At 59.7% G+C, this 24,061-nt stretch overlaps 1 protein-coding gene across 6 annotated transcripts in view; it reads left to right on the top strand.

Moving 5' to 3' along the window:
• The window catches only part of EXD3 (exonuclease 3'-5' domain containing 3), a 79,899-nt gene that overhangs the window by 11,972 nt on the left and 43,866 nt on the right, over window positions 1-24,061 (top strand). For 5 of the 6 annotated variants that reach the window (XM_086684611.1, XM_086684610.1, XM_086684612.1 and 2 more), the window contains exons 3-6: window positions 6,885-7,000; window positions 15,520-15,584; window positions 20,885-21,058; window positions 21,402-21,569. In XM_086684611.1, coding sequence (XP_086540737.1) covers window positions 6,898-7,000; window positions 15,520-15,584; window positions 20,885-21,058; window positions 21,402-21,569 — 510 coding nt within the window. In that variant the 5' untranslated portion in view covers window positions 6,885-6,897. Of the gene's footprint in view, window positions 1-6,884; window positions 7,001-15,519; window positions 15,585-17,413; window positions 18,362-20,884; window positions 21,059-21,401; window positions 21,570-24,061 lie in introns of those variants that run through there. The other variant, XM_086684615.1, reaches the window with a different exon arrangement.

Below are 24,061 nucleotides of genomic sequence, written 5' to 3'. Positions count from 1 at the left end.
GAGCCCACTGCCCGCCTCTGGGTGGCCAGACGCTGGGTGCTATGCTACTTAGAGAAAAGGGGAAGAGAGCCTGTGGCAAATCTTGGAGTCGTAGGGGTTTGTCCACTAGAAAAAGGCCCCTCCCTCAAAAGGGCCACTTGGTCATCTGCCTCCTTCCTGGGCTGACCGGCGAAGCGGGTGGCTGCAGTGCAAAGGAGGTCGTCGGGGTCATGGCAGTTTGTGCCGCAGGCGGCGTGGAAAGAGCCTGACCACAAGGCATGGATGGACCACACTTGGTCTGCAGGACAGGCTTCCTCCTCTGGTGACCTGACTTGAAGGGGTCAGAGGAACCTTTGCCCTGCACCGATGCTAGTCTTTATTATAATTCTGATTGGACTGGGGCTCCACCTTTTTTTAAATTTATTTGAGAGGTGGAGGGGGGGATGAGTTGGGGAGGGGCAGAGAGGGAGAGAGAGAGAATCCCAAGCAGGCTCCACGTTGAGCGCACAGCCCAGTGTGGGGCTGGATCCCACGTCCCTGGGGTCATGACCTGAGCTGAAATCAAGAGTGGGATGCTCAACTGACTCAGACACCCAGGAGCCCCAGCTCTACCTTTTTAAAGAGGAGCCCCTCAGACCACACAAGGGTGGGGATAGCCAAAGAGAGGGGGGCCTGGCTGTGCCTGAAGGAGGGCTTCAGACAGGGCGTGTGGCAAGCCCTCGGCCTCCCTCTGAGACCCTTCTAGCAGCTGTCAGAGTGGCCTGCGGTTCAGAGGGCAGCACAGGGCACCTGCCTGCAGTCGGCCCAGAGACAGAGGCCAGGGGGAAGAGCCACCATTTGGGGTTTATTTAAACCACCCACATGGCTCTCGGTCATGCAGGTGGTGGGTGCTTGGCCCTGTGTTTTTGGATGGTGGACAAAAGGGTGCTGAGCCAGAACTCTGTACCCTGGGGGGAGCTCCCGCCCCCCACATCATGCTCTTTGCTCCTCCCCACCCCCATCCTTGTGTCCAGGAAATGCAGGCACAGGATGTGGCCCCAGGGGCTCACACTGCCCTTGGGGGTTTGCTGTTTGCTTGGGTGGGACGTGGTGTGGAAGGACCCTGCCTAAGAGGCCCTTCTGCACATGTGCTACACATGCCATGAAGTGTCAAGGGCTCTAGAAACGTTAAACAATGGTGTTGACACCATGGAGAAGCCAGGCCAGGGCCTTGGCCTTGCTGAGGCCTGGAGGCTGCTCCAAGTTAGCGCAGGGAGGAACCAGGGTTGAAGGACTGAACAGAGGAAGAAATGGGCGGGGCTCCTGGTGCCTCCTCAGGGAGGGGCCCACAGGACCTGGACGGTCTCCAGCTTCCCCTCATGGGGGCCGTCTGCTGGGCCCAAGAGTTCTCCTCCCTCTTGAGGCCACAGGGGCCTGAGAGGTCTCCTTGGCACAGCCCACGAGGGCACTTGTGGCACCGGACTGCCCCCTCAGCACCCAGCTTTGTGGAGACTCCCAGGAAAGGGACAGCAGTAAACAGACAGGTGGATCGGCGGGAGACTGTGACCCGGCAGGTGTCACGGGGGAAAGACCGTGAGGGACGAAGGTGGCACGTTGGCTACATGTGAGACGAGCCCCCAGCTCCTGCTGCTCCTTCCAGCGGAGAGCCTGGCCAGGGGCCTGGAGGAGCACCTGTGCGTGTGCCCCACGGGGCTGGCCAGTGTGCAGGGGTGCAGGTGCAGGGGTGGCCGAGACCCCCAAAGAGGGTGTGCTGTGGGAACAAGTCTCTGTCCCCCTGACTTGCTTGCTGTGGTGCATGAGGAAGGAGGCCTCCAGGCAGCAGGTCTGGCGGGGCGGGTTGGGTCTGGGGGCGGGGTCAGGGGCAAGGCCAGGTGTGGGAAGGGGGGGGTTGGGGTGCAGGGCTGGGGAAGGCCCGAGGGCCAGGGTCAGGCAGGTGTGTGAGGTGGGTCAAGGTGGTCTGGGGTGTGGGCGGGGTCTGGCATGGTGTGGGCCACGGTCAAGGTGGGGCAGGGGCAAGGGTAGGCCGCCGTCTGGGAGATGCTTTGGTCTTGCAGGCTGGAGCGGAGCCCTCAGGATCTTCTGGTTTGGCACATTTGGCGTTTATTGTGGACTTGAGCTACCTTAACGTGATTTCGGAACAAGATCCAGGAGCAAACCCACAATAGAGAGAAATTATGATTGTGCTATGTTAAAGTGAGAGCTGTCCCTAAAGCGTCTTCCTGCTGAGAGTCCTTCTGTTTCTTGAGTTAGGTAGGAGACAGGATGGTTTATTATGAGGAGAAGGAGGGGCCCTGGGGAGTGGGAGCCTGTGCCTGGAGCGTGCTGTACCCAGCGTGTGCAGTGCGCGTGGCAGGGGTGGCGAGTCGGGGGCGCAGTAACTCGGCACAACCCCGACCTGCAGGAAGGCGCCTGTCCCTCCTTGTCACCGCACGAGGGCCCATCCTGCACCCAGCACCAGGAGGGGAGGAGGGCTGCCGCACGCGGCGGGAGCGCTGACCCTGACCACGTGTCTCTGCAGGGAGGCTGGCACCCGGAGCGTCGGGGCAACGGCCAGGAGGTGAACAGCACACGACTGTAGCTTTTAATAGCTTTCCTTTGCATTAATTTTTCAAAATTTGCAAGCTTATTTCATTTTCCAAATACTCTGCTAATATGCATAATTGCCTTTATAAATAGTAAAAAGCCAGTTAAAAACAAATAAAAGTGAACAGTGGTGCAGGGAAAGAGCTGGAAGAAAACCCAGGTTTAGTCCCAGATGACCCCCTTTTTCTCACACGCAAATGAACGGCAATCCCCCTGGCTCTGGTGGAGGGTCAGACCGGATGTGGTCCCTTAGTGTCCGAGGGTGCTCTGACCGGTTCGGAACCAAACGTGGGGAAGCATCAGGGGTGTCTAGCCCCCCTGTTACGGTTGAGTTGTGTCCCCCTAAAAATTCATATGCTGAAGCGCTAAGCCCAGCACCTCAGGATGTGATCGTGTTTGGAGACAGCATCTTGACAGAGCTGATTAAGATGAAATGAAGTCATTAGGGTGGGCGGGCCCTCATCCACTCTGAGTGGTGTCCTTGTGTAAGAGATCAGGACACAGACATGCACAGAAGGAAGACACGGGGAAGACGACCGCGTTCACACCCAGGAGAGAGGCCTCGACACCTTGATATCTGGCTTCCCTTTTCCAGAACTGAGAGAGATTAGATTTCTGTGGTTTAAGCCATACGTTTGTGGTGCTTTGCTTTGGCCACCCTAGGAAAGGCATCCCCCCACCCCCGGAGGCCAGTCTGTGGGTGGGGTGGGGTGGGGTTGTAAGCTCGCCGTGAGGACCACCCCCTCCTGTAGTCCCGTCTCTCCCTTTCTTTCCTGGTGAGAAGCCCAGGCCGGGCATCCATTCATCTGAGCTGTGGTAGGAGATGTGCACACCTCTGGGGCGGGTGTTCCAAGAAGAGAACCGTGCAGGCCGACATCATTTATGGACTTGGGTGCGACAACACGTAGGAGAGTAGTGAGACATACGGCAGCACTGCGAACAGAGCGTGAGCTCTGCAGGAGCTGGGTTTATAGCAGAGACGCCTGCCTGCCGGCCAAGAGCCACAGAGACTGGGTGGTGGCTGCCTACCCCAGCCTCTTTTGAGGCCCATTAAAATGATGGTAAAGGCATTTTAAAAGGACAGTTTTGCCTTTTTACTAAAGGCAAAAGTGCTTAACGGAAAAGACAAGGGGAGGAGATGGAAAGCAGGGTGACTAACAGCCTGAGAAAGCTGGAGCCTGAGGCAGAGGGGTGGCCCCGTCCTGGCCCGAGCCCAGGGAGGCTCCAGACTGGAACCAGGGTCTTGGGGGTGTTTTCAAGCGGAGGGGTCAGACCCTGACCTCGGGGACCTGGGCTGTGGCAGCTGAGTGCCCGTCTGCAGGTGAGGAGGGAGCATTCCCTCCTGACAGACCGGCTAAGGCAAGAGACCTCTGGGCCCTGGTCTCCCAGGCCCCCAGTGTACCCGCACCGAGGACTGGCTTCTGCTCAGCCCCCAGGCGGCTGTTCAGTGCCTCACTCTTGAATATGAGCAGTGGTCTCCAGACGCTTGAGAAAAGCTTCTGAGAGGAAAGACAGTCACTGTGTAAGCAGGAAAAAGGGCGTCGGTACAGAAGAATGTGTATGAAAACAAAGACTGAGTCATGAGGTCCTCTGGGGTAAGAGGAGAAAGAGTTCTTGATTAATGAAATTTTGATAGCGGAAATGAATAATGCAATGAGCATTTTAAAAAATAAAGTTCAGGAAACCTTCCCCAAAGGCACAGAAGAGGAGAGATAAGAAAAATAGAGGTTCTTCCAGGAAGCTCAGTATCTAAGAGCACTTCCGGGACAGGACGGAGGACAGGGAGGCCAGGACATTGTCAAGGAAAAATAAAAGACATGTCCCAGAACTGAGGGACATAAGCGCACCCGATGGACTCCACCCCATCCATCCTGCTGAGACCCCGGATGCTTGAAGGGAGGGTGCCTCGGGAGGAGGAGACAAGCGTCCTGCGTGCAGTGGGGAGTCAGGTGGCTGCAGACCTCTTGGCACCGGCACTGGGAGTTAGAAGGCAGTGGAGGGCCATCGCCATCGCCTGCCGCCCACACGCAGCCAGACTTGCAGCCAGGAGCAAGGGCCCAGGGAAAACTCTTGCAGACAACCAAAGCCTTGTTCAATGTGCTTCTTTGCGATTGTTCTCAGGAAGACGCTGGAGAATGTGCTCCTCAAAACCAGAGGAAAACTGGGGAAGGTGAGGACTGGGAAGTCCAGAAACGCAGGAGGCACCGGGAGAGGAAGAGAATGGGAGTCTCAGGGTGGCAGCTATGGCACGGGGCTGGAGAGTGGCTGTCCAGACTGAGACAGAGGACAGAGGCTTGAGAAGGGACGTCTTTAGGAACAAGTGACAGACTTCCAGGATTGTTTAAGCATGTGGAGAGAGCTGTTGGAATTGTCAGAGTCCCATTAATGATGGCAATGTAGAGCATCCAGCAGTGCAGTTTGTTCTTTGATCTATTCCCTTTGCCCATTCTTTACGTAGGATGATTTCTAGTGATCTGTCTTCAAATCCCCCGATTCATCTGCCATCTCCAATCCACTGTCAGGCCCAATCAGTGAATTTTTCATTTCAGCTGTTATACTTTTTATCGGAGAATTGCCATTTAGTTCCTCTATATAATTTCAAGTAATTTCCATTTTCCCTTGTCTGTTTACTCATTATGACCATGTTTTCCTTTAACTTTTTGGACATGTTTTCCATTCATTCTTTGCATACACTTACAACGGTTGTGTTAGTCTTTGATAAACCCAACATCTGAGCCACGTGGAGTTGGTTTCTATTTTTTGGGTTTGTTTCGTTATTGTTGTTTTTTGCAATGTTTTCTCCTTGATTACGAGCCATATTTTCCTGTTTCTGGGTAGATCTTGTGATTCTCATATCATGGACCGAACATTGTGAATGGTGCATCGCAGCAACTCTGGATTCTGTTATCTTCCTCTGAAGAACGTTGACCTGTGTTGTAGTAGGCAGTTAATTTCTAGCTGATTACCGTGAACAGGCGAGCATGGCTTGGCATTTCGTGAGGATGGGTCTTTGTGTTGGTGGGACTCCATTGTGCAAAGTGCTCAAAGTGGTCCATTGTGGATTTTACCGGGGCTTGGTTTTGGATTTTGGCAGGGCAGGTCAGGAGTGGGGCTCACTCTAGGCATAGCACCAAGGCCTGGCCTTTCTGGAGTCTTGGCTAGATGCTGCAGCGTTGTCTGGGCTGGAGTCTAATGTGTCTAGCACTGCTTGACTGCTAGTGTCTCTGTTTCAGTCTCAGCCCCAAGGCAACTGTTTCTGGGAGCCGTGGGGATCCTGCATTGCTCATACACACTCCCGGCTGCTTCAACCGCCCCTCTTGCCGGTGCGCTGCCCCGCAGATGGCCTGCCACCTCCTCCACTTGGTGGAATGCTGTGCTCCCTGGGTTCCAGATCAGTGGTCCTGGCTGGGGGATTGCCCTCAGTGGGAGGCGGTCATCCTGGGGCCCTCCTCGGGCATTGTCCTGCTGTCAGGAAGCACGGTTGTGTGTGGCCTGTTGTCCAGAATCAGCTGCCTCGACTGTGTTGTCCAGTTGATGTTTGCAGTGGGAGGGCTGCGTCAGTGCCAGCCCTCCCACGTGACCAGAGCAGAAGTCTGGAGCAAACTCTGCAAGAAAGGAGAAATAACCGTAGTCCACGTGTGGCTCAGCTGGGGATAGTATTTACATAGTTGTACTCATGTCTTCTATAAATAGTGAGCCAAAGGAAGACTCTCAGAACCGTTTCAGGAGGTTGTGGGGTATGCAGGCGGTGCTGGGGGACGATAGTGAATTCTTCCCTTGAGGTCGGTCCATCACAGGTAAGACTGAAACTGAAGGAATAACCACATCAACGTATTCTTTAGAAAGATAAATGAAAGTATCCAAGGGCATAGCTAGCAGAGCTCCTCTGGGTAGGAAGTTTGGAGTAGGGAGCACAGTGGGTCTCCTCTCCCGTGCCCGTGTGAGGATTTGGGGTTTACGGGGTAGGCCATGCAGGCGTTACTGTGGTGCAAAGGAACAACCGTGAATGGAGACGAAGACTTTATAAGGCCTCCTGGGCACAGAGGAGAGGAGGGAGGACAGGCTAATCTCCAGAAACGTGGAGAAGTGTGTCGTGGACGTAACGGCTTGCTGCCGGGCGGCGTCAGTTAACGGTGCGTGTGCCTGTGTGGGCTGGCTCCCGGGTCCTCGTGGCGAGCCCGTCTCTGAGGCCAGTTGGCGGGTGGAGCCGAGGGCGCCTGGGTCCCCGCACCTGGACCACAGAGGCGGGCCCTTGGCCTGCGGTTCTACTTGTCTCTCTCCGCCGATTCCTCACTCCTCAAGCTGCCCGCTTTCTTCCCCAGCACCGCCTTGAGGATGGACCCGGCTGACCCCCCTGGCGACCCCGCTGCCGGTGACCCCGCCGCTGGAGACACAGACCCCGCTGGCAACTCCACTGGCAGCGAGCTCCGTTGCACAGGTGAGTCTGCGCGCCTACGGCCCTGAGTCCGGCTGGCTGCATTTGGCAGGGCCAGGCGTGGGTGCGCGTGCGGGGTGCGCCTGCAGCGGGTGTGGCGGGGGAGGTCTGTCCGGGTATGGGGTACGTGTGTGCACCAGGTAGGCGCCCTGGGGGAAGGCATCCCGTGTTGTGGCCTTGTGCGAGGCCGCCCCGGGCGCGGGTGCGAGCGTGCAGGCGACACAGCACGGCAGCGCCGCCGTCCTGTCTCGAGGGCTGCAGGTAGGCGCCTCTCTTTGCGCTGGGAAGGGCGCCACCGGCTCTGGAGGATAAGCCCCGTGGCCTGGTTGTCCCAGGGCAGGCTGCGTGCTGGCCACCTGCTTGCGGGCTGCCAGGAGGACTGCGGGACCGGACAGACACTCGGGCGTGTGTGGGGGCACTTGGGAAGGACGGCTGTCTCTCTGAGTCCTGGCTCGACACGCACAGTCTCTGGGCCCCACACATGGGCGTCTGATCCGTCTTGCCAAGAAGGAGCGGGGAGGGGACCGGGATGTGTCTGAAAAGCAGGGGCCCGGGCCAGGCTGCAAGCACAGGAGCCCCAAACCCCGTGGGGTATTCCTGCCCTGCGCCCAGGGGCGGAAGCGGACAGTGCAGGGCGTTGGCCCCGGGTCCTGACCGGAGATGAGGGGCCTATTTGGGCACAGAAGCTCCTCCGTGGGGAAGGGAGGCATCTTCAGCTTGGTGGCCCTGGATGTGGTCAGCAAAGAGCTGTTTTCTCATTTCCACCCTGAGAGTCCGGCTTGCCTCTTTTGTTCGGGGCAGCCATGGTCTCCAGGTGTTCCCCACGGCAGCCTCCAAACTGGGTCATCAGTTTGGGGGTCACCTCTGCCCATTGAGCCAACCAGAGACAGGAGCGAGGACCCAGGTCCTGGTGGGATAGGGACCCAGGGTCTGGGGGGAGACAGAGACCTGGGGCCTGGGGGACCTGGGGCCTGGGGCAGGGACTCTGGGTCTGGGACAGGGAATCTTCCGGCCCCTCCTTCTCTCAGGGCCTCACCCAGGGTGATGTGTCAGGCCCTCCTGCGTCTGCCCATCCCCTTGGGGCGCATGTAGGGTGGGGCCTGCACTGACGTGACACCCGGCCATCACACCTGGGCCTCAGTCTGAGGATATGCAGAGCAGCGCCTGCCATCCAGGGTCTTGCAGGCCTCACCCTTGGTCTACCGGAGCTAGCAGAGGGACAGGCCACCCTGAGAACAGACAGCCCTCCTGGATCAGACACAGCCCCCCTCCCCGGATCAGACACAGCCCCGCCCCTGGATCAGACACAGCACCCCCAAGTCAGACACAGCACCCCCTGGATCAGACACAGCCCCCCTGATCAGACATAGCCCCCCCCCGATCAGACAGCCTCCCCCAGATCAGACACAGCACCCCCTAGGTCAGACACAGCACCCCCTGGATCAGACACAGCCCCGCCCCCGGATCAGACACAGCACCCCCAGGTCAGACACAGCACCCCCTGGATCAGACACAGCCCCGCCCCCGGATCAGACACAGCACCCCCAAGTCAGACACAGCACCCCCTGGATCAGACACAGCCCCGCCCCCGGATCAGACATAGCACCCCCAGGTCAGGCACAGCCCCCCCTGGATCAGACACAGCCCCCCTGATCAGACATAGGCCCCCCCCCGATCAGACACCCTCCCCCCAGATCAGACACAGCACCCCCTAGGTCAGACACAGCACCCCCTGGATCAGACACAGCCCCCCTGATCAGATATAGCCCCCCCTGATCAGACAGCCTCCCCCCAGATCAGACACAGCACCCCCAGGTCAGACACAGCACCCCCTGGATCAGACACAGCCCCCCTGATCAGACATAGCCCCCCCCGATCAGACAGCCTCCCCCAGATCAGACACAGCACCCCCTAGGTCAGACACAGCACCCCCTGGATCAGACACAGCCCCCCTCCCCGGATCAGACACAGCCCCGCCCCCGGATCAGACACAGCACCCCCAGGTCAGGCACAGCCCCCCCTGGATCAGACACAGCCCCCCTGATCAGACATAGCCCCCCCCCCCCGATCAGACACCCTCCCCCCAGATCAGACACAGCACCCCCTAGGTGAGACACAGCACCCCCTGGATCAGACACAGCCCCTCTCCCCGGATCAGACACAGCCCCGCCCCCGGATCAGACACAGCACCCCCAGGTCAGACACAGCACCCCCTGGATCAGACACAGCCCCCCTGATCAGACATAGCCCCCCCCGATCAGACAGCCTCCCCCCAGATCAGACACAGCACCCCCTAGGTCAGACACAGCCCCCCCTGGATCAGACACAGCCCCCCACCCCTGGATCAGACACAGCCCCCCCCCCCATCAGACACAGCCTTCCCCCGGATCAGACACAGCCCCACCCCTGGATCAGATACAGCCCCTCCCAGATCAGACACAGCCCCCCCCATTCAGACGAAATCAAAATGACCTTTCTCTGAGAGCCCAGTGCCAGCATTCCTGGCCTGTGGGATCTGTGAGTGTAAGAAATGACCGGTTTAGGGTAAATTTCTGTGCAGCCATAAAACAGGGAACGCCCCTCAAGGACAGGGTTTGCCTTCCTAGCTGTCTTTTCTTCTTAGATGTGCTTTTTAAAAAATTGATTTTCCGCAGTTGTTTTTTTTTTAACGTTATTTATATTGAGAGAGAGAAAGAGAGAAAGAGCAGGGAAAGGGCAGAGAGAAAATCCCAAGCAGGCTCCGCACTGTCAGCGCAGAGCCCGACGTGGAGCTCGGACGCAGGAACCCTGAGGTCATGACCTGAGCTGAAACCAAGAGTCAGATGTTTAACTCAGGAACCACCCAGGCGCCCAGTTCCACATTGTTTTTACAAGTAGCTGTGCCGTCATTTTAAATCCCTGTTGTTAGTAGGATCTTTTCTTCCAGCAGATTCTCTAATGTGCCCTCGAAGTCTGGTAGTTTCTGTGTGTGGATCACACGCTCACCTGAGTGGACCCATAAGCTGTGTGGTCTTGTCGCAGACAGCGAGAGCCTGCGTCTGTGTGGACGCCCTGGCTCGTCCTGACTTCCACGGCTGTTCGCCGGCCTCGCGCTTAGGGGCCCTGTGCTGAGGACAGGCGAGGTCTATCTTGGGGGCCCACGGCTTGTCGGAGGAGGCAAGATAACAAGGCCTTCTCGCCCCACTTCCCAGATGGGGACGGCCCCCACCGGAGAGCTCACCCTGCCCGTGGGGTTTGGGTGCCGTTGGGGGCCTCCGAGGGGCTGCCGGGCAGGAGGTGTGGATTTGGGAGCTTTGAGGAACGCCCTTTCTCTTGGCCTGGCGCCTGCCCTCGCGGTGCCCGCTCGGGAGGGGCTGGGCCCACCATCACATCCCAGACGAGCGTGGAACCTGGGACCGGGGACCGAGAGGGGCAGACAGGTGCACTGGAGAGAGTGGCAGTCCCCAGCTTTGCAGAGGAACCGTGAGCCCCCGTCCTGGGAGGTGGGATGTCGCCTGCCGCCAGCACTCACATGGATATTGCCGCAGAGGGGGCCGGCACCTGCACCAGGTGGTGTGGTGGGCAGTGAGGGGACGGGCTGGCCTCCCAGAGACAGGCCTTTGTGAGGTGCTTCTAGGTCTGCAGATGTGACGGGGCCTGATGCTGTGGCCCTTTCTCAGGGCCGACAGGGTCAAGACAGCCATCCTGGGGGTGGGGGTGCACACCGCGATGACCCGATGGCTTCCAGGCCACCTGAAGAGAGGGCAGGTGTGGTCGGGGCGGCCTGGGCTTGGTGTGGTGGGCACTGGAGCTCTGCAGACCCTGACCCGAGCGCAGCTGTGTATCCAGGTCCCTGACTTCCGAGGAGGACCGAGTGTCCGAGGAGAGGTGGCTTCACGGAGACTGCAGCCCAGCTCAGTCATGCCCAGCTGTGGTTTCTGAACTTCATCTCCCCGACTCCAGTGATAAAAAGCACCCACTTTATTTATTTTATTCCTTAACGCAAGCTTCGTGATAGAAAATAGTAGGGGTCTTCCTGGCAGTTGGCATGGCAGCTGAACACGTTTTCTGGAATGCGTCTGTTTCTTAAAGCGAAGGCCACTGAGGTAGCTTAGACTCAGTGGCATTTTAGATGAAGCGGCATCTGTCTGTCCTGTCTGTCCCTGTCTCTGCATCCCTCTTCCTCCTGTCGGCCACCTCACGAGTGGAGGTAGCCGGTAGCTCTTGGTGTCCAGTGGGCACCTGGGAAGCGGGATGGGAGGGGGCAGGGCAGAAGGTGGGCCATCCCGTGCCTCTGCCCGAGCCCCTGGCTGCCTTGTGGCCCCCAGGCACGTGTGTGGGAGGGCTGTGGCCAGGACAGCCAGTGAGGCCCACGTGCCTGGCGGGGAGAAGCAGCCCAGGGTGCAGGGGTGAAGGTCTGGCTCTGGGGATTGAGTGTCTTTTCAGTGTCTTCCCTGCATACAGCCCCCCACCTGCCCCCACCTGCGTGGTCCTGGGATGGGGTCAGGGGCCAGGTATAGGCCGGAGGCCATCTGTCTCGGGTCCCGGATCCAGGCCTGGGGTGGGGAGGTGGAGGTCATGGCAGGCTGTGGGCAGAGGCCCCTCGGCACCAGGCCCCACGTGCCCTCCTAGGCCCCAGCCTCCTGCCTAAATCCCTAGGCCAGGGCAGTGGGGACACAGGCCCCTCCCTGGGTTCTGCAGAGTGACACTGAGCTTGCTTATCTAACCCTTTAGACAGACACCTCCCAAGTCCTCCCTTTCTGTGTCTTTGGATGGGCGTCAGTCTGGGAGCCCCCACCTCAGCCTAGGGGACCTCCCTGACCCCCTGCCTGCATCTTGCCCATAACTCTGCGCCCACCCAGGCCACGCCCTTGCCATGCCTCACCCCACCCAGACCGGCCTCAGGTCCCCTCCAGAGGTCTCCCTGAGGCCACTCTGAGCTGGTGGCCGTGCACGCCTGGCCCTGGCACCGAGGTCACTGTGGAGCACCCATCAAGGCCCAGACCACAGCCGTGAGCATGGTCAAATGTGCTCCCTTCCTGGGAGGGACCGATGGTAGCCTCTCAGCCCGTGTGTAGGGTCTAGCTGTGTGGGCCGAGTCGGGGGGGCATGTCCAGGGCATAGCTCCCAGTGGGGCCCAGGTCTTAGGTGCTGGGAAAGCAGCTTGGAGCAGGGCTGTGCCCTTAGACAGCCCCCGGTGAGGGCAGGACCAGGCCGGACAGGAGAGCCGTCTTCTGGTTCCTGCAGGGTCCTTCTGATCAGTGGGAATCTTTCATGTGATTGACTTCTTTGGGAGACCTCTCCAGCCCAAGGTCTTCAAGATGTTCTCCCAGAGGCCCTATTTATCTTTCACATTCAGATCTACAACTGGGGGATGGATTTTCTGTAGGTGTGAGGCCAGGAGATGCTCCAGGGTCCTCTCAATAGGGTTACCCAGTTCCTGGGGCCACTGTGGTCACACATCGGGTCCCGTGTGTGCCCAGCTCTGACTTGAGGTCTTTACACTGGTCCACACCTGCCTTCTCCGGGCCAGTGCCACTCGCCTTAGCTAGGGTGCTGCTTGGGGCTGGGTGGGGTCGGAGTCCCGTCTCGCTGTGATTTGGGTGGATGGTTAAGACAGGTGGACACACACACACACACACACACCCAGCCCGCTGTTTGGGCTGGAGCAGAATGGTTAACTGTGGGACAGGTGACAACTTCACATTGTCCATTGTGTGGGATGGCCCTTCTTCAATAGGTCTTTTAATTTTACTCTCAATGCTTTATGGCTTTTTTGCATGAATTTCGTTTGTTAGAGTTATCCAAAGAAATCTGAATTTTTTTGTGCCATTGTCACTGTTTCTTTTTTTTTTTTTTAACGTTTATTTATTATTGAGAGAGAGACACAGAGTGTGAGCAGGGGAGGGGTAGGGAGAGGGGGAGACACAGAATCTGAAATAGGCTCCAGGCTCTGAGCTGTCAGCACAGAGCCCGACGTGGGGCTCGAACCCACAAACCCCGAGATCATGACCTGAGCCGAAGTCGGACTTAACCGAGCTTAACTGACTGAGCCACCCAGGCGCACCTTTATTTGAAATTTCTTTTCTTTTTTTTTTTTAATGTTTATTTATTTTTGAGAGAGACAGAGACAGAATGTGAGTGGGTTGGGGCAGAGAGAGAGGGAGGCACAGAATCGGAAGCAGGGTCCAGGCTCCAAGCTGTCAGCACAGAGCCCCACGTGGGGCTCAAACTCACAAACCCCGAGATCATGACCCGAGCCGAAGTCGGTCTCCCAACTGACTGGGCCCCCCAGGCGCCCCCACTGTTTCTGACACCCATCTCCACTTGCTGGCTTACAGTGGACTTTACTGTGGGCCTGGTGGTGAGGGTCCATGCAGAAACGTGTCCACTGAGGAACCTCTTCAGATTCTTCAGGGCTCTCCACAAAATTATGTTTTCAGTGAGCAGTAGTGTTTTTTCTTGTTGTTGTTTTGTTTTAACTTTTAAAGACTTTATTTTTTCTAGAGCAGTTTTAGGGTTACAGCAAAATCCAGGAGGTTACAGAGATTTCCCATATCCCTGCCCCACACAGCCTCTCGCGTCCCGGCCAGTGTGGTGCCCTCATGAGCCCTACTGACACGCCGCCATCGCTGAGAGCCCCCGTGGGCACTCGGGCCCTCCTGGCGGCGGTGCTCTGTGGGCTGGGACACGTGCGTGGTGACGCGCGTCCACTGTGACGGCCTCCCGCGGCGTCGCGTCACTGCCTGCGTGGCCGCGCCTCTTCCCGAGTGTCGCGGGGCTGGGATCCTGCCGCGTGTGGCCTGTTCACACGGCCTCCTCCGCTCAGGAGTGTGCGTTTGAGGGCCCTCCGTGTCCTCTCTCGCTTGACCGCTCATTTCTTCTAGCGCTGAGTCGTATTCCGCTTGTGGACAGACCAGAGTTTGTCAGAGTAGTGTTGACTTTATTGTTTCCTTTCCAAATTCTGTGCCGTCAACTGTTCCTTCGTGTCGTGCTGAGCCGGCAGGGGCCTGCAGGCCGTGCTGAATGGGCAGTGGGTGCCCTCCTGTTGGCCCTGTCGCTGGGGGCCTGCTTTCAGCTTTCAGCATTAAGTTCTATGTTTGCTGAGGGGTTTTGTTAATAAACATCTTTCTTTCTGGGTCATGAAGTTGCCTGTGGTCTAGTTGCAGAGTTGTTTCCTAAATCGTGAATAGAATTTACTCTTATGAAATGCTTGTTTTATGAAATGTTTCCCCGTGTCCCATTAACGAGCCACAGTGGTGGACCCTCCATGGGTCGATCAGCCTTGCTTTCTGGAGTGCACCCAGCGTATCCCTCCTCCCGTGCTGTGCACTGAATCTAACCACTGTTGCCTTGTCTGGTCCCTGCATCTGTGTGCTCAGGTGGGCAGCCCTCCAGGGCTGGGCTCAGGTGTCCCCGCCTTTCCTTCCACGTCTGGTCTTCTGCAGGAGCCCAGTGGGTTGCTCTTGTCTCTTTGATTCTTGAGTAGATTTGCGGGTGAGCCACCCATGCTCTTGAGCCCCCTGATTTGACCTATGGAATCTGTTAGTGACACCCCCCCCCCCCACCTCTGAGCCACATGGCCTTGATGGTTCTTGAGGAAAGAACGAGGCGCCCCCTCTGGGCCCTGTGCTCTGCAAGGTTCTGGCGGGACTGGGGAGGCCAGGGTCAGTGGCAACCGGGTGTCGGCAGCAGAGCTTTTGCACAGAGAAAAGGGGTTTCTGTGACCTCATGTGGCGAGGCCGTGGGGAGCCAGGAAGGGCTGAGCAGGGTGGCCCTGCCCTGAGGCCCAGGGCAGGTAGCCGCAGAGGTGGGGCGGGCCCTCCGGAGGCAGCCAGGGGGCGCTGGTGGCTGTGGGTGACCCAGAGGCCGCTTTCTTTCCCAAAGTGGAGAGCAGGCGGCAGCCACCTTCCCAGGCCTTGACCTTAAACCTGGTCTGAGGGCACAGTCCCTTTTCCAGCATGAGGGTAACCCCAACTTCCCCGAGGCCTAGGGTCCCAGTGGGATCCCTGCCCCGGCCAGCAGTCCTGCAGTGGGGCTGGAGACTTGGGCAAGCAAGAGAGGGCCAGGGCTGTGGGTGGGGAGGCTTTGGGGAGCAGCCAGGGGAGGCAGAGGCCGGGACCACTTTAGGGTCTCAGCAGGGGCTGGAGGCCACACTTGGTGGGCAGTGGACAGGCGTGGGCTGTGACATGGCATGGAGGGGTCGGGGCGCGGTGGCCCACCAGGCATGCCCTGATGGTTAGTGTTGTGGGCTTGGCCCTGGGGTCCGATGCCCCTTCCCTGCCCACACAGTGTGGTCAGTCTGAGACCTGCAGCCCACCGTTGCTGAAACATGAGGCCTGGGCTGCCCCAAGCTGTGGGCAGAAGCCCATCCCAGTGAGCACGTCAGGATGGCCAGGCTGGCGTCACAGGGAAGGGCAGTGGGGAGCTCTGGCCGGAGTCCACGGGCACTGGCTGGCATCTGCGGGAAGCCCCCAGGCGTTGATCAAAGGTGGGGGGGGGGTGTTGGTGGACTCTGCATAGCCCTTGTCTCGTCCCCCCAGGCCAGGACCCACTCCTGTTCCGGCAGGCCCTGCAGACACTGTGGTCCACGCGAGAGCTGCGGCAGGTGAGTGAGCATGGGGGTTGCGGGCCCTCCACTGGCCTCAGTGGGCCGCCCTGTCCGGATGTTCTGGCAGACACGTGGGGGCTGGGGCTTGGGGTGACACCCACTAGACACTGGTAGACACAGACCCCTGGGGCTCAGAGCAGGAGGGAGGGGCCGGCGGCCACCATTCGGCTTCCGCACAGCACAGGGGACCTAGTGGGCCATGACCACCTGTGTGCCGGGTGGGGCCCGGGTACTCACTGGTTCACACTGGCCTCGCCCATGGCCTCCTCTCCCAGGGACAGCCTGTCGTCCAGCAGGAGGCGGTGGGCTTGGCAAGGAGGCTGCTTGGTGGTGGCCTGTGCCTGGAGGGTAGCTTTGTCCCTGGAGTGGGACTGCCTGACCCTCGGGCCCCGTGCCCTGTACTTGGCTCCCCTGAGGCAGCAAAAGAGTGAAGTCGCCCTAGTTCCCAGGGAGGACACAGAAGTCACTGCTGTGAAGGCTGGAGGGATGAGGCCCGAGTCTAGTGTCGGCCTTGCCTCCTGCCGCCCAAGAAGGGCCAGGCCCACGGGGGCAGGTGTCCAGAGCAGGCGTGCTGCAGGAAGGGGCCGCAGGCTCGTGCGGGAGCCGTGTCTGTGAGCTGTCCAGGGTTAGGGTGCTCCCCGGGCCCGCAGCTTGCTTGGTGATGCCGGGAGGACCTGTCCCTGGCTAATGGGTCAGCCAGACTCCTGGGGCCACCACGTATGTCTGTGTCGGGGGACAGGCCTGGGCTCCTCCACTCCTGAGCCAAGTGCTTAGGCTTCGAGCAGCCAGTTGAAGCTGGACGAATCCGAAGTTTTCTGCAAGTCAAAAGCTCTCTTCAATTTTGTAACGGTGCCTTCGGGATCAAGACTGAAGCAACATGACCGTGCTGTCTGGCGAACAGATTCTCTAACTCAAGTCGCCCCCGCGTGTCTGGGACGCGTCTCCCCTGGTGACTGTGGCGTTTGTGAGTTTTTGTCTCTGTCTGTTTCTGGTGAACTAACCTCATACAAGGTGTTCCTTCGTTCCTGTCCCTGGAGCAGCTGGCGGAAGACAGGAATTACTTGTTCGTCCAGAGTCTGGGAGAGGGAAGAGTGCACAGTCCTCCCCGGGGGGTCTTGGGCAGGGGGCGGGGAGGCGGGGGACCCAGGCCTGTTCAGAGTTTCGCTTCTGGTTTATTTCCCCAGGAAGCTTCCGTTTCTTCTGTGTCATCATGGCTGCTGGCCAGGCTTTCCGAGGGGGGCAGTGCAAGCCCCCAGCTCGAGCTGTAGCGCTGCCCCCGGGGCTCCGCTTTTGGCGTCTTCGCTGTGGCCAGTGTGTGGGCGTGGCTGGTGCCGCTGGGCACCACCGCTTGTCGGACGCCGTCCTTACTCTCCGGTCCTTCTTTCCCAGGCGCTCGCCCACAGCGGTGCGTTTCCCTCCAAGTTCCCTCGGTCACGAGTTTTGAGGTGGAGAAAGCCGCTGTCCCTCTTCCCTGTTTTCTGATTGTCATTATGTTGTCTCATTCGGCCAGCAGGTTACTTATTTCCAAGCAAACACAGGTGTGTGTTTTACCTTTTGTTACTCGTTTCTGTCTGTGAAGGGTCACGTCCGTGAATTTTCATTTTTGGTGCCAGCGAGGCCTGCTGTGCATGTGCCAGGGAACTGCGTCGGCTCCCAAAGCCCCTGGCTGGAGGGACACGTGCTGTCCCCCGGCTGACCACAGGGAAGTTTCAGGGTCCCCGACAGAACAGCACAGGGAAACTGGGGGTTGGGCTTGGAGAACCGTGTGAGGGTTTGTGGCACGAAGAGGAAGGGGGCAGGCTGGTGTGGACTGGGGCCTGGGGCGGGGGACGGACAGTGGGGTTGGGATGCCCTCAGAGCCCCCTGAGTTGGGACGGCAGGAGCGATGGCCAGCACAGGAGGGGTGAGCAAACTGGAAGGACGGTACTCCTTGGAGCAGGGCCCCCAGGCAGCGGGCACCTGGGAGCTTGTGAGAAACTCAAGTTCTCGGGCAGCCCTGCCTGTTTGAACAGGTCCGTAGGGGCTCTGGCGCCGCTCCAGCCCCAGGACCGTGTGGGCACAGAAGCCGGTGACGACGGGGCACAGGCCCCTGCCGGGTGGCAGCGGTCAGGGGGCAGGAGGGAAGGAGACCCGGGACCCAGGCCGAGGAGGGACCAGCACAGGAGCAGGGCCTTGGGGCCTACGCTTAGATCCTCTAGGACGAGGGGCGGCAGATGGCCCATGGGTGCTGGACCTAGTACCTGAGGGGCACCCTGGAGGCCACAGGGGCCAGAGGGGCGGGAAGGGCTCTCAGACCCCAGCCTGGGGGGTGTCCTCCTGTCCCTGTTCTCAGACCTTTCACTGTCGTGTTGTGGCCGTCACTCACGGTGACTGTTCCCTGTGTGCTTTGTGGGGTTTCACGTGGGCTCATCTTACTGAAGCTTCTTCCCCTGGTGGCGAAGGCCCAAGTATGTCTGCAAAGTAGTTAAGGAGCGATGGTGTTTTTTCCTGCCAGCTCCTGCCGGGTGTCACCAAGGCGGGTCCTTGTGACGTGGAGGCCCATGTGTTGGAGGGGCTTCCTGGGACTCCTGGAGCCCAGGCAGCCCACCGAACTGGGATTGGCCCACCCTTTCCCTGTGGCACCCCGTGGAGGGTGCTGACCGCACAGCCCTGGGCCCTCAGAGGCCCCCTTTCCCACAGACGCCTCTCCTTTCCTGGGCGTCTGCAGAGAGAGACTTGCCTGGCTTCCTGAGTTCACCCAAACGCTTGAGGGGAAAGTCTGCATTTCATTTTTGGTAAGCAAGTCAGATTGCTCAAGTACTGTGGTCTTAAAATTACATTCAAACCCAGTGGGTGTTTGCTCTAAGTGTCCTGGGGAAGCATCGTCCACACCGTGGATGCCAGGGCTGTGGCCCATGCCCCAGTTCTGCACCCTGCCTGCTGCCCACTGCTCTGTGGGTGGGCCCCTTGACCTGTGGGCTGTTGGGTGCTGTCTGAGCACAGCAGAGGCACATGTGTGGGAGAAGGCACGCACAGACAACGTGGGTGACTCTCGGAGCTCCAGACATAAGAGATGCCTTGCAAGGAGAGGGTTCTGGCCCAGCCTGGCCCCGAGATGCTCTCAGGGCAGAAGCGTGGGAAGGGCCGTGAGGCCAACAGCAGAGGGGGTCTGTGCCTCCCTGGTGACTTCCCCTCCACTGTTGCTTAGTCACTGGCAGTGGAGGAGTCTGTGGACCAAGTTTGATCAGCAAAACCCTGGGGAGGTCACTGGGGGCTTCCAGAAGGCCTCCTCTCTCCAGGGGAAATGCCAGAGTGCAGCAAGGAGGTGCCTGGGCCCTCACTGGTGACACAGCATAAATGAGGCCTGTAGCCCCTGGTGGGGCTTGGTACCTGGGCAGGTGAGTGTCACCTCCACAGTGCTCCCAGGCACTTTTCTTTCTTTTTTTTTTTTTTTTTTTGTTTACATTTTTTAAACGTTTATTTATTTTTGAGACAGAGAGAGACAGAGCATGAACAGGGGAGGGGCAGAGAGAGAGGGAGACACAGAATCTGAAACAGGCTCCAGGCTCTGAGCTGTCAGCACAGAGCCCGACGCAGGGCTCGAACTCATGGACCGTGAGATCATGACCTGAGCTGAAGTCGGACGCTTAACTGACCAAGCCACCCAGGCGCCCCTCCCAGGCACTTTTCACGGGAAGGGACAGAGCCAACTCCCAGACACGGAGGGCAGAGTCCTTGGCCCAGGGTGCCAACAATGGGCAGCGGCCATCGTGGAAGGACATGCCCGCTCACTCCCCTTCGGCTGGCTACCACGAGGTTCCACCACAAAGAGCAGCTGGGTGAGCCCGAAGGAGGGAGCCGGCCCCAACAGTGGACTACGGAGCGACCCTACTGGGAAGGGGTCTGTGAAACCTACCGGGGCTGGGCAGCCACACCTGGCTGGAAGGGTGGTGGTGCCCTTGGAAGAGTCTTCCTTTTCGTGGCGCCTGGTCAGCAGGCACCCAGCTCAGAGCTGGAAGGTCGGTCCTGCGCCTGGTTCCTCCTTCCGGCCCCCTGCCCTGTCCCAGGGCTGGCCGCCGCACACCCTCTGTCCGGCTGGTGGCAAGGGGCCAGGCAGGTAGAGACTGCCCAGAGGAGAAAGGAGACGAGGCATTTACCTGAGCTCACCTTGCGAGCGGAAGAGCTGACTGGCTGGCGACTGTAAGCCCAGGCCCCGGCCACATGGCCTCCCTGCTTTGCTCTGGGAGCCTCTCGGAGCTGTTCTTCGGGGGCCCTGAATGGGCACCACACGTGAACAAATTAGGACCAAGATCCAGGGCCGCATCCTTCTAGATCTTTCCTTCCATGAGCAAGAAAGTGGCGGTGGTTCGGCCTCAGCTGTCTTCTTTCACACGTTCCTGGAGGGTGGGGGACAGTGGCCCCTGCGGGTGCCCCCAGGCTCCTTGAGACGGGCGTGTGGCCCGCGCATCCCAGAGAGTGGCAGTATTTCAGGCTGTCCTCAGGGTGCTCTCTGTGTGCAGGTCTGCCAGGACAGCCGGGGCCTCACCTCCAGGCTGCTTATGAGTAGCCTCAGGTGTCCGGGTGTCTGTTTCCTGAGCTCACGGCCGAGACCCTGACCCTGCAGCTCTGCCTGGAGGGGGGCCCGAGACAGGCCTCTGTAGTTGCAGCAAGTTCTTGACTGCAGGGTGTCTCACGACTGAACGGCCGAGTCAGGCAGAGTGGAGAGCCAGGGCTGGGTGCAGTGTGACCCTCACCCGACACCCCACTTGCTTAAAAGTCCATCAGGAACCACTGTTCTCCTGAAGACACATTTGGGAGAGAACAGCTCACGTGTTCCTGGTGTTTCTCTTTTCAGCTCATACGTGTTTCCAAGCCTTTGGCAGTGCAAGAGGTAGAAAAGTGAATCAAAGACCTTTTCCAGTTTGGCTTTTTCTCTTCTTTCTTCTGTTTCCTGTTGCTTGCTGGCCCCGCCAAGGAGTCACTGTGTCTGAAGGACCAGTGCCAGGTCCTCGGCGTGCCGCACGAGTAGTTGGGGCGAAGCCGAATGAACGGAGCCTCTCAGATGGGTCCCGCCACCCTTGGCCTGACTCGGGGAACATGCCCTCTGTCTTTACGGGACCGTCGGTGTGGACGGTGGCTGCCACCCAGGGCCAGGGGCGTGGCGGGTCAGACCAGGACCCCGAGGATGGGAGGACAGTGCTGACCAGCCCCAGTCCCCCCTCTGAGCAGACCACATGCTGGGCCGTGCAGGTCGGGGCAGGGTTTACCAGGCGGATTTGAGCTCAACAAAGAGACAGTGAGGTGCTGTGTCTCCGCAGCTCCGGGAAGAGGCCTGGCGGGGGTTTGCTGCCCTGGATGACCCACTGACCGGACTCCTGGACATGCTGGAAGGCAGCCAGGCCTGGCAGCGGAAGGGCCCCTCCCTGGAGGCCTGGGTAGTCTGTGAGCTGCACCGCTGGCTGCAGGCACGGCCACTCCCTGCGTCGGCCCAGGTGAGCCCTGCCCACGGCCCCACCAGCCTCGCCCCTTCCACCCCCTTCATAGCTCTCGGCCTGGTGGGCTCCACGCCTGCCTGACCTGGCCCGCTGAGCTCGTTCACCCCTGGTGGGCAGGGGCCGCTGCCTTCGGACTGACTGTGCTCCCGGGTCTGTGGGCTTGACTCTCAGCTTCCCCACAGTCACACATCTCCCTCGTCTGTGCTTCTGTCCCCCAGGCCTTGCCTGCCTGGACTGTCCACCGTAGGCACAGGGTTGAGGTGCTGGACTTCTACCCCGGCACCATGCTCCAGCTGCAGCCCCCCACTCCCCGGCTGAGGCTGGCTCTCTGGTCTCCCAGCACAGCTCAAGGCTGCAACAGCTACAGGCCCGTGCAGTCAGGGTCCTCGCCAGGAGCCCCCCTAGTCTCGTGGAGCCACTGGTCAGCATCTTCCAGCTGCAGGACGCAGACCGGAGGCCCCTGCTGACTCACATCCACCAGCTCCACCAGGAGGGCAAGTTCAAAGAAGTGAGTGTGACCCCCATGTACACCGGGGCTGGCAGGGAGGGGCTCAGGGGCCAGGTCTGCACGTGGGGTCAGTGGAGCAGGCAAGAGCTGGGCTGAGGGGGCTCACAGGGTCCACCCTGGGAGTGTCCTCTCCACCCCTCCACTATGGGAGTGCTGCAACGGGGACTCTGGGTCTGGAGCAGAGGGTCTCAGGGATCAGCCACCCCAGGAGCCCAGCTCGGTGCTGTGCCATGCACTGGGGTCCTAGGAGCCCCTCACACTCACCAAACTGGAAAAGAGTCTGGGAGCAGCAACCCCCCCCCCCACGCCTGGCTCTCTGGTGCAGCACCTGGGGTCCTTCCTCCTGGGTGTTCACTGGGTCCTCAAATGTGGTCAGCAGCCCAAGGACACCCTGGCTTTGGCCTGGAAGCCCTGTGGCAGAACCGCTTACCTGAGCCGCTGCTGTCCAGTCTCACATGTCAATTCCCAGAAACACTCGGGGGGGCTAAGAAGATCAGGGGTGCGGGCGTCCCTCTGCCCACACTTGCCACCCCTCGAGCCTCGATCAGACAGCTGGACCTCCCACACCCTCCCAGCCCAGAGCCTCCCAAGTGGGGAGCTTTGCCAGGGAGCACCCACATGACCCCACAGGGTTCCCCCTTCTCCCTCCTGCCTCTGCCCAGGCCCACTCGCAAGGTCCCTTGGCCTCAGTGTGATGTGGCCTGGGGACCAACAGCCCAGTTCCCTCTGGGCCCAGCCGCTTCCAGCTGCTGGCTTTGTATCCTTGTTGGGGGTCCTGCAGCCACACCCACACCAGGCCTGGGGACTGGCCGATTTGCTCCTATTCTAACAGCGGGGTCTGGAAGAGCCCCCTGAGAGCCCTCATGCTGTGTCTGCCACCTCCTTGCACCTGTCAAAGGGCCTGCCCTGGAGTGAAGGGGCGTCGCTCTGGGTGGCACAACTCCTGCTATTTGTCGTTCTGTTGGACCAGGTCCCCACAGCGGTGGTGCCCCTGTGAGGGTCAGACACCCCGAGGGTCCTTTTGGCTCCTTGCAGGTACTAGGCTGGGCAGGACCCCAACCTACCTGTTTCAGTGTTTCCCAGGACCAGCCCCTCAGCATGATGCTCATGGTTTTGGGTTTTTTTGCAGAAGTTCCGCGTAGGGCACAGCACTGGCACTTTGGGGCACAGGTGACCAGTTATGACAGCAGAGAGTCCTCTAGCGCATATGATGCTTTGGGATGTGGGGCCATGCCTGGGACGGGTCATGGCTCCCTTATCCTGGGAAAGCCTGGGTCAGGAAGAGCAAATGTGGAAACGTGGGCTTAGTAGCTGCAGGTCTCTGGGTAAGAGCTTGTGGGGCTCTGGAGGTCTTGGTGGGTTCGTTGGGTCTCCTTTATGAGCCCTACCAGCTCTCATTTAAGTCCAGAAGTTTCCGAGAGGAGGTGGAGGCTGTCCACGAGCACTGGGAGTGACTTGGGTCTGCATGAGGTAGTAAGGAGTGGGGGGTCTGTGGTGAGCAGGGAGGGGCGGCTCTATGGTGGGGGTGGGGCGCAGCTCTGAGCTGTTGCTGCAGGCACAGGGGCCCCCATGACATCTCTGTGCCCTGAGATGTGAAGGTCGCAACACAGGGAGAAGTCCTAGGCTGCGCAGCTCAGCGGGGCACTCTTGCTATGTCCCAGGTCCAGTCCCGGGGGTGTCCAGGGGCTCACTCCTGGCTCACCCCTCCCACTGCCCAGGGGCGCTGCTCCCCATGCCTCGGTGGGCACCGAGGCAGGACCCCAGACCTGCCCCACGGGGGGCCTTCCTCCCCGAGGGGCCAGTCCCAGTGAGGAGGCTCATTGCCATTTGGGCCTCACCTGGACCGCCAGTCCTGCACCCTCAGAGGTGTGGGCCATGTGTTGGCGACTGTCATGCCCGGCCCTGGGCTCTTGTCTTGAGGCTGGTGAAGGGCGCTGAGAAACCAAGATGGCCACGCCAGGGACAATGTGGCTGGGGCTCCGCTCCTGTGGCGCAGGGCCATTCTCCGCAGGCTGAATGGGCGGCTGGGCTTGCAAGAATGCGGGAGGCAGAAGGCAGGCTAGTGTTTCGGTGTCTTCTGTTACACCCGAGCCTTTCAAAGAGTGTCTAGGGCCGGCTGAATGCGCCTCCCTCGCGCTCCAAGGCAGGAATCCCAACACAAAGGGGGCTCTTGTCCCGCACAGGCCCCTTCTGCGAAGAAAAGCCATTGTCCCCAAGCGGGGCCGCCCGGCAGGCGGTGCATGCTCCAGTGCCCACCGCCGCGCCCGGCGAAAGGGGCCGCATTCAGGCCTGTCCGCTCGGATTAGCAGGGACTCACGACTTAATGTGCACCGATATTTCATGTCGAGGGCGGCGGCTGGCTCCAGGCGGGATGAATGCCCGCTTTTGTCTACTGAGTTATTTTATTTACATTTTTTAAACAGCTTATCAAGGTAAAAAGATAGCTTTGCTTCAGGGGGAAGAAAAAAAAGCCCCTTGGCTCCAGGCCCGAG

Source organism: Puma concolor, chromosome D4 (genome assembly GCF_028749965.1).
Source record: "Puma concolor isolate L17-30 chromosome D4, mPumCon1.1.hap2, whole genome shotgun sequence".
Classification (NCBI taxonomy): domain Eukaryota; kingdom Metazoa; phylum Chordata; class Mammalia; order Carnivora; family Felidae; genus Puma; species Puma concolor.
The sequence above is the reverse complement of the archived record's forward strand: the minus strand, read 5'-3'. Positions and strand labels throughout refer to the sequence as shown.